The sequence below is a fragment of the Andrographis paniculata genome, unplaced genomic scaffold (genome assembly GCF_009805555.1).
Source record: "Andrographis paniculata isolate CXL003 unplaced genomic scaffold, ASM980555v1 Contig45END, whole genome shotgun sequence".
Lineage (NCBI taxonomy): Eukaryota > Viridiplantae > Streptophyta > Magnoliopsida > Lamiales > Acanthaceae > Andrographis > Andrographis paniculata.
In genome coordinates this window covers 3,852,009-3,865,928 of record NW_026137579.1, presented here as the reverse complement: position 1 = coordinate 3,865,928, position 13,920 = coordinate 3,852,009, and the positions used below count along the sequence as shown (strand labels likewise).

Sequence of the window (13,920 nt, the reverse complement as noted above, 5' to 3'; positions counted from 1 at the left end):
TGTACACATTTAGATAGTTTGATTGGAATTATAGGTTTAGTTGGTGAAAAATAAATGAGATATTATAGCATATTTACTAAATGACTAATTAAAAAGGTAGTGGGTAAATTAAAGAAAAGAAAAAAGAGAAGTGATAAATTGATTTATTATAGTAAGAGTAATAACATTTGTGAATGTATTTGTTTGGTGTTTGAATTTTGAATTTGAGTTTAAATGATAAAAATTTTAAATTATAATAGTTGTATAATTTAATATTTCTTCATGGTAGAAAGTATACATATTTTTATTTTGGACTATTAAATACTCTATGGAAGTAGTATAATTTATGTGATATTTTAAATATAAAAATATTTTTATGTATATAAATAAAAAAATAAATTTTTAGTTTTATATTTTTTTAAAAAATAATTTAATGAATATTAAAAATCTGTAAAAGCTATTATTTCAAAATTCGAATTTATCGCTATAATTAATTCGAACTATGGGGACCTCTCCTCATTACCAAAATTTATAATAAGATGGAGGATTAAATTCTAAATTCAGGAGTTATAAACAGTGCGCATACTTTGACTTAAAAGGGAAGGGGGCAGGGAAAATTTCTTTTGCGTCTTCTGCCAAGGTGCAATACACAATCGGCGGCCGCCGCGGGAGGTTTTCTTCTTCTATCTTTCACGCTCACAGCTTTTCATAGTTCTATTGCGTACCTATTTTACTTTGATTAGTTATTTTATGCAATTTCATCGGAATGGTTTCGCATCCGTATTTTCTGTTGAAATCTTACGAAGGAAACTCGAGATTGACATTCTTTTAATCGTCAGTACAGTGACTTAATGATAAGATTCTTGGGACAGTTAGGGCAACACATGGGCGATAGTCATGAGATGAAATTTTAGGGAAGGTGGTGGTGAGGATTGGAGAAAAGGATGATTCAGATAGTTACACCTCAGTTTCATCGGTTATATTTTGTTCTCTGCAACAACTATCTAGGATTTTGAAATTTTCGTCTGTACTTGTTATAAAGAAGGTCCTCTTAAATGCGAGCAAGATATAGATTGCTTCAATGTTTGGATTTTCTGTTCTAGGGTTTGTTCTACTCGGCCAAAATTTCCAGGAGTGTTGATTTGTCAAAGCGCGCAGATTATTTCTTTAACATTTTTACCACTTTATTAACTGTAATTTTCATGTTGTGTTACATGTTGATTCTGAAATCACTTGTTGTAAACATTGAATGTTTGCAGGACAGTTAGAAAGAGCATGGCTAAACATCATCCTGATTTGATAATGTGTCGGAAGCAACCGGGAATAGCCATAGGCAGGCTGTGTGAGAAAGATGATGGTAAATGCGTGATCTGCGATTCATATGTCCGCCCCTGCACTCTTGTGAGGATATGTGACGAATGCAACTACGGCTCATTTCAAGGCCGGTGTGTTATCTGCGGAGGTGTTGGGATCTCAGATGCTTACTATTGCAAAGAGTGTACTCAGCTGGAGAAAGACAGGGATGGCTGTCCAAAGATTGTCAATTTAGGCAGCGCTAAAACTGATCTCTTCTACGAGAGGAAGAAGTATGGCTTCAAGAAGAGATGATGATTGACAGCTACTGGGCCTGCAGCAGCATATGCGTTTTCCACTTGGTTGCAAATGCTTATGTGGTGTTGTAAAAGATAGTTGCTGTTATAATTTTCAGATGGAACATTAGTTAAGGATCTTGTGTTGAATGACATACACTCACTCTCATAATAATATCTATTTGCAATCTTGTGCTGATGATGGTAGTATCCTAAAAATCTACATTTATATGATGCCGGGCTACAGATGTTTTTGTTCTATTATAGATATTGATCAAGAAATGCATACATGAGTTGATTGAGGAAGGCGGCGTTGCAGAGATGTGTGGCTGAGTTTAGGGGTGAAAGGACAGGGTCTCAATTTACGTTTGTATCTACTAGACAAAACATGAGCCCATTGGGCCGAATGACAGGGTCTGGCCCAATCCAGACCATTTAACTGGATATGGCACTGACCTGGTCCACAGATGTAGTTAGTAAATTATCTGGGCCCCACTCTGCGTGTAAACCAAGAGATATATCCCTCTAGTCTAATTTTATTCAGAGCAACATTTTATTATATATTTGTAAATTGAAAACGTCGTACCCAGGGCCAGCAGCAGCAGGTGCTTCTTTGAAATCAAGAAAACACACCTAAACCAACTACTCTCCTCCAACGTTTCACCTTCCGGCCAAGAAGGAAGTTCTGCAGCGGAATGTTCGCGAAACGTCTCTTCCAGAAAGGCGGTCATCGTCATCTGGTACGTGCACAGTACTCTCAGGTTGACTTCAATCCAGTCTTCCACCACTTGACCCGATTTTGAATTTGTAAATCCTTTCTGCAATTTAGCATCAAGAAAAGGGTCTGCTGACTCCGGATGACTTCAATCTTCGGGTTAATGTACATTATGGAATCCCTTCTACGGCCTCGATACTTGCTTTTGATCCGATTCAGCGACTACTGGCAATCGGCACTTTGTAAGTGTATACTCATGTGTCTTCGTGATTATCTCGTCTATATGTTTTTTCATTGTGCGCATGCTCTCTCGCAGTACTTATTCAGACTTTTATGTAGGGATGGCAGGATAAAAGTAATTGGTGGCGATAATGTTGAAGGACTATTGATTTCACCAAAAGTGTCGCCTTTCAAGCACTTGGAGGTCTGTCTTTTAAATCAAAACTAATTATCAGTAACAACTATGTTATACTAACTAGCATCATGCCTGCATGAAATATCTTACACACATAAATAGCCATCTTTGATATTAGTTTTCCTGTGTAGAGAGAAATTTGTAATTTATATATTAAAAATATTAATGTGTTGGGAGTGCAAAGCATTTCGCTCAAGGTGTGTTGCTCAAAATTTCACATCAAAAGGTGATCAAGTACTTTAATTGATAGTCCATTAGTAAACTGTCATTAGCTAACATACATATCTTGCAAGGAATTTACAGTAGCCACTCTCTGATTAACTTGATAAAAAATTCTCTTCTCCAGTAAATCTGAATTTCTGTTTTCTTGATTGTAAGGGAGATGAGACTTCTATATTTAAGTTTCCCGACAAATAAAACCTTCTCATTAGTGCACTAAAATGCTGCTTCTGCATTTTGATGTTCGTACTTGGACATTTGACTTAGTAATAGCTTTCTTTGTTATTCATCAAAAGTGGTATTGTTTATTTGTAAGGAGTGTCACTGTACATCATGTTAAGGTGGAGGTTTTCATAGTTTTGAATACTGATCAAATGTCTTGTCATCTGAATGAAGCAATTAAATGCAGTTATAGAGACTAGAGAATTCACATTCTCTAAGATATCAAATTGCATGTTCTTTCTTCAGTGGTATTGTTAACTTAAGCTGCAAATCATGTTTCAGCTGATTGCGATCCCAGACTATAAAGCTTCTGATTTTTCTTGTTCTTCTGCTTGCAGTTTCTGCAAAATCAAGGCTTTTTAATTAGCATTACAAATGACAATGATATTCAGGTTTGCAGTATTCTCATGATCTTAACTTGCTTGTCAATGATGAACTGCTTTTGATTTCTGTATGGAATCTTAATCCAGTGATTTAACAACCATCAAGTTTTGAAGTAAAGTTCTATTTATCTACGCTATCTTTCTCTTAACAGGTTTGGAATCTGGAGAAGAGGTCAATAGATTGTAGTTTACAGTGGGAATCCAATGTAACCGCTTTCTCTGTAATCAGTGGCTCCTCATTTATGTATGATGTGAATCAAATATGATTTAATTCTATGATATAAAATACCAGCATGTATTGGTTAGTATGGTTTGTCCCGCATATCACTTATTACTCTTCTCTGCTCTAGGTATGTTGGTGATGAGTACGGAATGATGTCTGTTTTGAAATATGATCCTGAATGTGAAGAGCTTTTGCGATTGCAATACCAACTATCTTCAGATTCTCTTGCTGGTGAGTGCTCTGTGTTAGTTGGTATATATATATGTATCACTTCATCTCTGGATTGCAGTTATTATTCATGTGTCCATGCTTTATTAGAGTTATTAGCTAGTTTTGGTTTACCAAAAAATCCCGTTGTTATTGTGAAGACACTAATGAGGATCATAGAAAAAGCATGCTTCTACAGCTCCAAACTGAACACATTATCCTGCACAGATTCTATGTGCTTAAAAAAAATTTCAGTTCTTATCCATACGTGGAGTTTGTTGCATTGCTTCAAGATTTGTTTTCCGGGAATCAAAATTGTTATAAGCACTCTCAATGCAGATAACACTATGAAAGTTAAGATTCAAATTCTATTAATTGTTTATTAAATGTAATTTATATATTTTCATTTAAATGTCATCTATTTGCTATACATTTTATTTATTTTTTTATTTCACAGAATCAGTTGGATCCTCAATTTCTAATCGGCAACCCATAGTTGGAATTCTTCCTCAACCCTGTTCTTCCTGGAATAGGCAAGATTTGATGAGTTTATATATCCCTCCTTTAGTTTACTCTTATCCTATGTGCATTGCTTCACTTGCCAGCTGACCTTGTTTAATGTCATTCATATGTGTTTTACTTAGTTTGATCTTTCTCATTGATTGCATATGCCATTGAGAATTCCGTTTTTCTCAATACCAACGTGTGTCATAATCAAATATCTAATTCATTATATTTCCTAGTTTACTTCACATTGCTGGTGCTCTAACTATAACCGATAATTGTAATGCTGCAATATTTCCAGTTATCTTGTTCTTTTCTTCTTTTGTTGTTGTTGCTGTGTATCATCTTTGTTTTCTTGAATACTTTGATCGTGGTTACTGTGTACACCATCTTTGACATCACTATACTTCTCGTGAATTAAATTAGTCCTTGATGGTGGTTTTAATACACTAGTCTTTGAGGGCCTCATTGATAGTGTTCAGTTCTATGGATGAGCTAAAAACACATCTGCGTAACTTGTAGCAATTTATTTTCTCCTTCCTTCAATTGGCTGGATCAACATGCAAATATCCGACTATAATCTCTAGGTTATGGTAATCTATTTATGTTATAAATTTTGAGTTCCTTTTCAACATCAATGATGTTATTTTACATTGTTCAGGCTATTGATTACTTATGAGAGTGGTCTGGTTATTCTATGGGATGTGGTTGAAGCAAAAGTTATTGTTGTTCGAGGAAATAAAGACCTCCATTTGGAAAAGAGAGTTGTTCCTCCAAGTGATGCAGAGATGAATATCGTAAATGATGCTCCTTCCCGTGACGGGGAGAAAGAGATCAGTGCTCTTTGTTGGGTATCTAGTAATGGATCTGTTCTTGCTGTTGGGTATGTAGATGGAGATATTTTATTTTGGGATACATCACACAATTCTTCTAATGAAGATGAAGAAGATGCACTGTCACCAAATGTTGTCCAACTGCAGTTATCTTCTGCTGAAAAGAGGCTTCCTGTCATTGTTTTACACTGGTTGGACCAGTGTAAATACAGCAAACAGAAGAAAGGTCAACTAATATTATATGGTGGTGATGAGATAGGCTGTGATGAAGTTGTTACGGTGGGTTATCAACTTATTATTGGCAGATATTGCATGCAAACCTTATTTATTAACTCACATTTCATTATTGTTTTAACAATGAAAAATTGCTAGCTGTTTGTATCACATATCTTGTTAGATGGTACCTAGGAGAGGCCTTTTTAACATCAGTTGGATTTCTTTATGAAAGGCTTTGATGACAATTGACACATTATTTGGTCCTTTTACTAGGTCAGTGAAATGATATCCAAGGAGGAATTTTAAGGGAGATTAAGGGAAAATGAACTTTTCTTCAGATTGCACTGCAGTGATCTGCACAAGGATAGTTTATTTTTTATAAAAAAAAACTAAGACTTAATGTACCCAGATTTCCTCCTCTTCATGACCATTCTCTGCATAAACTTAATTCCTGCCAGCATTTTCAGAAACCAAATATTGCTTATATTAACCTTATTAGATTTTGAATTGACTTGTGTTGAGATACACACCTACAAATTTATATTAGGGTAAACTGTTTTTTTAGTTTTGTAACTGGACCTCTTTATCATTTTAGTCTCGTAAGCAAACTAGTTCCGCGTGGCTCTCCGGAAGCCACGTGTTCGCCAGGTGTCCCAACACCTGGCGGATACGTGGACTTTATTATTTTTATATATTTTTTAATTTTTTAATTCTTTTTTCAATTTGACCAAATAAAAAAAAAAGTAAAAAAGGCAAATAAAATTAAAAATAAATTTTTAAAAAAAATTAAAAAAATGAAAAAAAAATAATAAAATTCACGTGTCCGCCATGTAGCCTCCGGCGAACCACGCAGGGGGCTGGAGGACTAAAACTACGAAAATTTTTTACTTATGGACTAATTCGTGACAGGCTCTACTTGCCGGACTAAAATGATAAGGGGTCATGTTGCGGGACTTAAAAACAGTTTACCCTTTATATTATTATATTACAATTTGCTGTATTGTGAAAACAATGTTGCTAAAATGCTAGAAACTAATGATTTCAGATGTACTAAAAAAATTGATTTCAGATGTACTAAATAGTTTATTTTGGACAGGTTTTGACTCTTGAATGGTCAGCTGGAATGCAAACAATGAGATGCATAGATCGTGTGGACCTCAATCTTAGTGGTTCTTTTGCTGATATGATCTTAATTCCATCTGTTGGTGCAACAGGGAGTGATACAAATGCTTCCCTGTTTGTATTGTCAAGCCCTGGGCAAATACAGATTTATGACACAAACAGTTTTCCTTCCTCAAATTTGCAGTCAAGGAAGGTACTACCAGTCTCAGCCATTAACTTTCCAGCTAGTATCTCAACTGTTCATCCTTTGTTGACAGTTTCAGAGCTTTTTCTTGTGTATGATAGCATCGAGGCTTTAGGATCTGAGGTGATGTACATTTTCCTTTTCCTGTCTTCACCTAGATCATGCTCATAATTCCATATTGATCTGTACGTATGAACGAAGAATCGTGCTTCTGTATTATTAGACTGCTGTGGTAAATTCAACACCAACATTGCCTGGGAACAGAAAGTGGCCTGTTACGGGAGGAATAAGTAACCATGCAACTTTTGAGAAAGATGATAATGTCCACAAACTGTTTGTAGCAGGGTATCAGGATGGATCAGTCCGCATATGGAATGCCACTAATCCAGTTTTCCGGCTCCTTTGTGTTTTGACAAATGAGGTTTGCATTAATGAATTCATGTACTTTTGGGACTAAAAATAAAAGTCAAAACTTTTATTTTATTCAGTGAATGCTATCATGCATCTGTCAATACTGGATAATTTTTTCTTTCTGATAATGGCAGGTTAATGGCAAACGATTAGTTGATTCTGGTGCTTCGTTGACTACAATAGATTTGTGCTTCTCCACATTCACATTAGCTGTTGGCAGCGAATGCGGTCTGGTTAGAAATATTTGTTAAATATTTAAATGATGGGCATTGGACATCTTGTCCTCTATTTACTCATGTCTTGGCATGATGTCATCCAGGTTCTACTTTACCACCTTTGCAGCTCTGGTGATGGTAGCTTTCACTTTGTTACAGAGATCACGAGTGAAGGTTATTCAAACTATTACTTTTCTCATTTCTTACTCTAGTACTTCCAGTCCCATGTTTAAATATTTTAATCATAGAGGATTATATATGAAATGTTGGGGCATGAATGAATATTGTACTAGGCAAGACTCGTGCTAATGTAAAGCTTATTTAAAGTTCCAACACATGTTATGGCATATTAACTTATAGTTGTTTCTTGAGTTTTGGGATTGGTTCGATCAGTGGGCAAACCTGAATGATTTTTATTAGGAGTTTCAGAAAGGAATCTGTGGAACATAGAGTTATTCCTTCAAAATCTTCAAGGCACAGTGATGACTTGTGATTAAGTTTTCAAAATAGTTATTGTACTTGATGTAAATCAGCATTTGTTGCAGTTCATAATTCTGCTCCAGTCCAAGGACCTAGGTGCAGAGCTGCTTTCAAGCTTCAGAAATCTGGAGTTCGGACACTTAATTTTGTTCGTGATGGCTGCAGGCTGATTGTAGGATATGAATGTTCTCGAGTGAGTGTTATTGACTGGTTTACATATGATTGTTGATTTATCACTAGCCAGCTCCTGTGAGCCGCGCTCTTAGTGTGCATAGATTCCACTGAAGTTGCCATTTGATATCCCTTATGCGATATCAACTGGTATTCTGGCTTATGTACACTGTCTTGTTTTTCAGGTTGCAGTGCTAGATGCACGTTCATTATCCGTTGAATTTATAACAGATGCCATATCCAGCTCACCATTGATATCAGTAACATGGAAAGGATTCATATCTGGAATAGATAAAAGCTCAGATGAAACTGCATCAAAAACACCTGCTAATAGTACTGGAGAACTTATATTTGTAACAACCAAGGATGCTAGTGTATATGCCATTGATGGAAAGAGTGGTAGCATGATCAGCACAAAGCCCATGCAGTTGAAGAAGAATTCAACACCAATTTCACTCTATGTCATAGGCAAGTTTTTGTGTTAATGTAAGTTAAATCCACTTGCTCCAAATGCATGCACTGCTTACAGGGTTTCTGCACTGCAGAGAACTGGGAAACAGTTCATAGGTCTTTAGATGTACAACTTCCAAAGGATGGAACTCCAAGAAATGAGCTCTCACAAAATGATTCTCAAGGGAGTGATGAACATGAAACACAAGAGAGCCCAATCACCTCAACTCCCTCTGCACATAGTTTGAAGGAGCTACTAGTTGTGCTCTGTTCTACTGATGTTCTGCATATCTACTCTGCCAAGTCTGTGGTTCAAGTGAGTCTCCCAAATTTTATTTCCCTGTGTGATTTTGTGTGTATCTTTATAGCTAAAATGTATGATTTATCAGGGAGAAAGTAAATACATACATAAAGTTAAACTGCCCAAACCCTGCTGTTGGACTAGTCTTTTCAAAAAAGATACGGAAGTTTGTGGCCTGGTGTTGTTATATCAGACAGGGGATATGGAGATCAGGTAAACTTTATTCAAATATCTCTTGCTATAGAGTCTTCTGAAGTTCCTTTTTCAGAAACAATGAAAAAACCATCCAGCAGTTATTTTGTGGATTTTAGGCAGAAAAGTTGAAGTAGTCCAAATAAGTCATGAATAGCAGAAGTGACGAAAAGCTGTCATGTTACTTTATTTTAATATTTATTTATTTATTTTTCCTAATGCAGATCATTGCCTGATCTAGACTTGGTGAGAGATCTTTCTCCTTTATCGGAGTTAAGGTGGAATTTCAAGACAAACATGGATAGGATGACGAGCTCTACAGAAAATGGACATATAGTATTGGTAAAGCAGTAACAATTGTGGACTTTGAAATGAATAATTACTTATAGTTCCTTTTTTCGTCCTAAACACAATCTATTTGTTAGGTTAAAATTAAATGTGGCTTTTAAGTTTGATGGTATCCCAACTCAGATAAACAAAATAAAAATCTCCATTTATTCCCCCGTGTGTTAATCATACACTATAATGTGTAGTGTATTATTGCTGACACAGGTGAATGGTTCAGAAGTGGCAGTTATTTCTCTATTAGAGAGTGAAAATGATTTCAGGTATTCTCATGTTATTTATTACTCTACTTTATACTACCCTGTGCTTGCTTTGAGTATTAGAGGGTTTAGAATCTACTGAACAAAATGAATCTCATTGGCAGGATTCCAGAGTCCCTACCTCATCTTCATGATGAAGTGCTGGCTGCTGCAGCTAACGCTGCAATCAGTGTTTCTTCCTATCCCAAGAGAAAGGAGGTTTTAATGACGGATATTACTGGTTCCTATGTTTCTGCTTCACAGTTATCAGTTCTCTCAGTTTTCTTTAAACTGTTTGGTTTGGTGCTGCAGGGAAGCAATACTGGTCTCCTTGGAGGCATTGTGAAAGGATTTAAGGGATGGAAATCAAAGAGCAACCCTGCTTCCCCTTCAAAATCTAGTTTAAATAATCTGGACGACATTTTCAAGAAGAACCCATTTTCAGAGCCATCGACTGCCACCATAGATGAACATGAAGTCGAGCTTTCTATAGGTCTCTCTCTCTCTCTCTCTCACACACACACACACACATGCACAGAATATGCCCAGTTTTCAGGTGCTCACTTCTCTCTATTATGGTTACAAATGCTATTTGTGTATGTTATGTGGCTGGCATTTACAGATGACATTGAAATTGATGATCCTGAGCCTTTGCCATCGACGTCATCCCAAGAAGTCAATAACTCAGATAGAGGTATGAAATGACATTTTTATATCTAGTGCTGCAATTTTTATGGAAAGAATGTTTGGGTATTTAGAAAATTTTGGATTTATGCTGCAGATGAAAAAAGCCAACGAGAAAGATTGTTTGGTAATGATGACGATATTACACCCCGACTCAGAACACGAGAAGAGATCATTGCTAAATACAGAAAAGCTGCGGTAAATCAAGAGTAGTTCTTTGCAGCTTATCACATTTATAGTATGCTGGAAATGTCTAATGACACGTGTTTCTTATTCTACATTTTGAATTCCAGGATGCCTCTTCTGCAGCTGGCCAAGCAAGAGATAAGCTTCTGGAGCGCCAAGAAAAACTTGAGGTAATCATCTCTAACAGAATAAGACAAACTTCTTGGATTTTGCTTGTTCTGTTAATGGAAATGCCCTATTGGAAGACTAAAATCGAGTGTGAAACTTGCAAAATCCCGAAGAAGTTTAAAACGTGGGACAGATTTTTCTGCACTAGGTGTGGAATAGAAAGGAAAATTTTACTTTCCATATCTAGGCAGCTGTAGACATCTCGTTGTAGATTAAGAAAATGGGGAATAGATCACTTTTCACAACCATTGGGATTTAACACATGATCTTTGTAAAAGATTGTTTCATCTGTTTAAGTTTCTTGATCTACAAAATGATTTTGACATCATTTCTTTGTCGAGAGCTTTGAATGCTAATATCACCATCGTGCACATTTTTGTCCAGCGAATCAGTAGGCGCACAGAAGACCTGCGACATGGTGCAGAAGACTTTGCGTCACTGGCTAATGAGCTTGTCAAGGCAATGGAGAAAAGAAAGTGGTATCATATATAATATCAATCCTATGGACTAGATGCCCTCCCAAGTTGCCGCCAGATTACTTGCATTGTAATTTATTATTAGACGATGAAGGAAGGTTCGTAGATGTCTATATTAAGGCTGCACACAGGCTTGTAAGTCATCTCATTTTTGAATGAAGCCTAACTGCAGGAATGTCACTTTTAACTTATTCATAGCTAAGTACAGTTACGTGCCACCCCTTAGATTTTACATGAGAGTGACTACAATTAAAAATATAACAGATGCAACCTGCAATACCTGCAATTTTCATTGTATTTTGGTATGGTATCCATATGCCTAAAACACAAGCTGCACAGAAACATGAATTTCACCCATGAGGGGTGTAATGATATATAGCCTGGGCTGTAATAATACTCAAACAGATAGTAGATATATAATTGACAGGATATATATATATATATATGTGTGTGTATAAAAGGAATGGGTCAACTATACGTATCAGTGGCCTTATGAGAAAATAATTTACATGTCAAGAAAAAAAAAAAAAATGGTTCCCAATAACTAATACCGAAGTAAAGAGTTTTGCATACGTAGATCTGAAGGAAAATGAAACTCAGTATAACACAGTCTTGACTTTTGCAAGTCACAAAACAGTGGTTTTACTCTGAACTTTCTAAGCCCAATGCCCTCCAGAAAGGCCATCAATCACTTGTGAGTTAGAAATCCTTCGGCCAATAAGTTCTTTCAACTCTATCTCTCCAGGGAACCTACTCTCCTTTAGTTTAGAGAATACCTGAAATACAGAAATAAGACAACACATGATACACTTAGTGGAGAGCAATAGATCAAAACTTTCCAATAATTATCAGTGGGAGAAAAAGAAGAAGCAGAATAATGAGAATAATTTGTTCAATTATTATCAGTTGAACTGATACAGAAATGGTAGCAGAACACTGATAATGGCAAAGAAAATTACAGACAAATAATCACCCAAGCCTTAGAATGAAGGTACCCTTAAATAAGATCAAATTTTTTTTTTATTGCTATTCCTTCTAAACATATGTTAGGACTTTGAAATTCAATGAACACGAGTACTATGTTCAGATTCAGGAAGAGATCTTGGACCTCTTCGAGCACCACTTAAGGCAAGAAAAGCCACAATAACAACAGTTCTCCAGTGAAAGCAAATATATCCAGTTTCGAGACAAAAATTCTCAGGAAAAGAGTCCCATTTTCACAAACATTTTAACATCAAATACATACGAAATATAGAGGAACCTTACCAAGTCACCATTATAGTACACTTCAAAAGCACCCGAACTCTGCAGGAAAGATTGGAGAAAGTTCCCAAGTAGCCAAGTACTGGCCATACTCCCAAATCTGTTTGCACGCAAACTATAGTACCATTGGGGAGGTGCAGCAAACCCTAACCTTGGAAAAATTTGTTCACCACCCGCTATAATTGCAATCACACCAAATTGAACAACTGGCACCAGTTTACTGAGCATGCGCTTAGGTAGGGGAGGAGGATAATTGGCAAGAACAACATTGATCCCAGGAAATTGACTCTCCAACATATTTTTCATTGTGACTGCTGTACCTCTGCCAACATAGAAGTGGAATAACATCAACAACAACCTTAACAGAAGGATAGGTAATATCTATCTAATGCCACTTGTTTGATAGCATTTATCAAGTGAGTTACCACCACAATCAATGAGTACTACAAGTACAATATTCATGTAGTATTTACTTGGAAGTCCCTAACAGAATGCACTTGATGCTCTATATAGCGATCCACTAGGAGAATGACAACAAATGATAAAATAAGACAGCTCCCTTCGGTAACACATATACGTACGTACCTGTAAGAACATGAAGCACAGAAATCTATGCTAACAGTGTTCCCAAAACCAATTCCACTAGCCTTCTGCAAAAAACACATTATAATTAAAACAACAGGATTGTATGGATGGCCAACAACATCGACTACAAACAAGAAGCCGATACATAAACTATTCCTTGTAAGATGTTAGGTCAAACCTGAGTAGGAAACTCAAGAGATGGCTGCTGTTGTTTGATTAATGGCTGCGGATCGGACTGATGCCGGTGATGATGGTGGTGATGGTGAGCAGCGGGTTTCGACGGCGGCGCGGTGAAAAGGTGCAAAACGTCGGAACAGAACAGGAAAAGGGGTAAACCCACTAGTAGAAGCTGCGCTCGATCCATATTTCCCCCCACTGAGAATGCAATCCCTTCCTGCAAGGGTAATAGTCGTGATATTCGATTTGAAGTTTTGAAGCCTTGTGAATTGTGATACTGACTTTTATGATATAAGAAGTCGTGCTTCTCTGTTGAGTCTGAAATCGCGTTTTAGAATGAGCTTTCACTTTCAATAAATAATGTAATGGGGCTGTAGCTGTTGGGCTCCTTCAATCAGCCCACCATCTTTTAGCGGGCTTTCAATAAACCAATGGGCCCATATGGATAAAATTAAATCAGGTGTAAATTTGAATAATTCTATTTGTTCTTTTTTTTTTTTTTAATTAATTGATTGATTGGAATTAATATAATTTTTGAAAATAAGAATGGCTTCGATGTGTGTGTATATACATGCGTGTGTGAAAATACAGTAAAATCCATAGAGGCCATGTCTTGTTGCTTAGTGATCACTCAACAACATGCATGATTGCGTTTGCCCTAATTAATGTGAATGCATCCACCCCCACTACCACCTTATTTAGTGATATATATCCATACATACATACACATACACATGTATGAGTCTGCAGATAGTCTCAATCACAT

The 13,920-nt window shown here is 36.4% G+C and overlaps 3 protein-coding genes across 3 annotated transcripts; 2 read left to right on the top strand and 1 right to left on the bottom strand.

Moving 5' to 3' along the window:
* Window positions 1-520: 520 nt before the first annotated feature.
* On the top strand, window positions 521-1,767 carry LOC127252230 (PHD finger-like domain-containing protein 5A). The gene is made up of 2 exons (XM_051276317.1): window positions 521-651; window positions 1,239-1,767. Exon 2 carries the CDS (start codon window positions 1,255-1,257, stop codon window positions 1,585-1,587), a length of 333 nt encoding a protein of 110 aa, XP_051132274.1. The 5' UTR covers window positions 521-651; window positions 1,239-1,254; the 3' UTR covers window positions 1,588-1,767.
* Window positions 1,768-2,136: 369 nt separating this feature from the next.
* LOC127251742 (uncharacterized) lies at window positions 2,137-11,689 on the top strand. Its single transcript, XM_051275591.1, has 24 exons — window positions 2,137-2,308; window positions 2,398-2,525; window positions 2,623-2,707; window positions 3,478-3,531; window positions 3,675-3,766; window positions 3,873-3,976; window positions 4,410-4,485; window positions 5,118-5,568; window positions 6,602-6,934; window positions 7,035-7,232; window positions 7,357-7,455; window positions 7,542-7,611; window positions 7,983-8,110; window positions 8,274-8,556; window positions 8,634-8,854; window positions 8,928-9,052; window positions 9,256-9,373; window positions 9,584-9,639; window positions 9,741-9,834; window positions 9,928-10,108; window positions 10,238-10,309; window positions 10,397-10,497; window positions 10,593-10,655; window positions 11,038-11,689. The coding sequence occupies exons 1-24, from the start codon at window positions 2,264-2,266 to the stop codon at window positions 11,143-11,145; spliced, it is 3,285 nt and encodes a 1,094-aa protein (XP_051131548.1). The 5' UTR covers window positions 2,137-2,263; the 3' UTR covers window positions 11,146-11,689.
* On the bottom strand, window positions 11,564-13,424 carry LOC127251743 (selT-like protein). The gene is made up of 4 exons (XM_051275592.1): window positions 13,156-13,424; window positions 12,978-13,042; window positions 12,396-12,714; window positions 11,564-11,905 (listed from the first exon to the last, which is right to left on the bottom strand). Exons 1-4 carry the CDS (start codon window positions 13,339-13,341, stop codon window positions 11,786-11,788), a joined length of 690 nt encoding a protein of 229 aa, XP_051131549.1. The 5' UTR covers window positions 13,342-13,424; the 3' UTR covers window positions 11,564-11,785.
* Window positions 13,425-13,920: the final 496 nt, after the last annotated feature.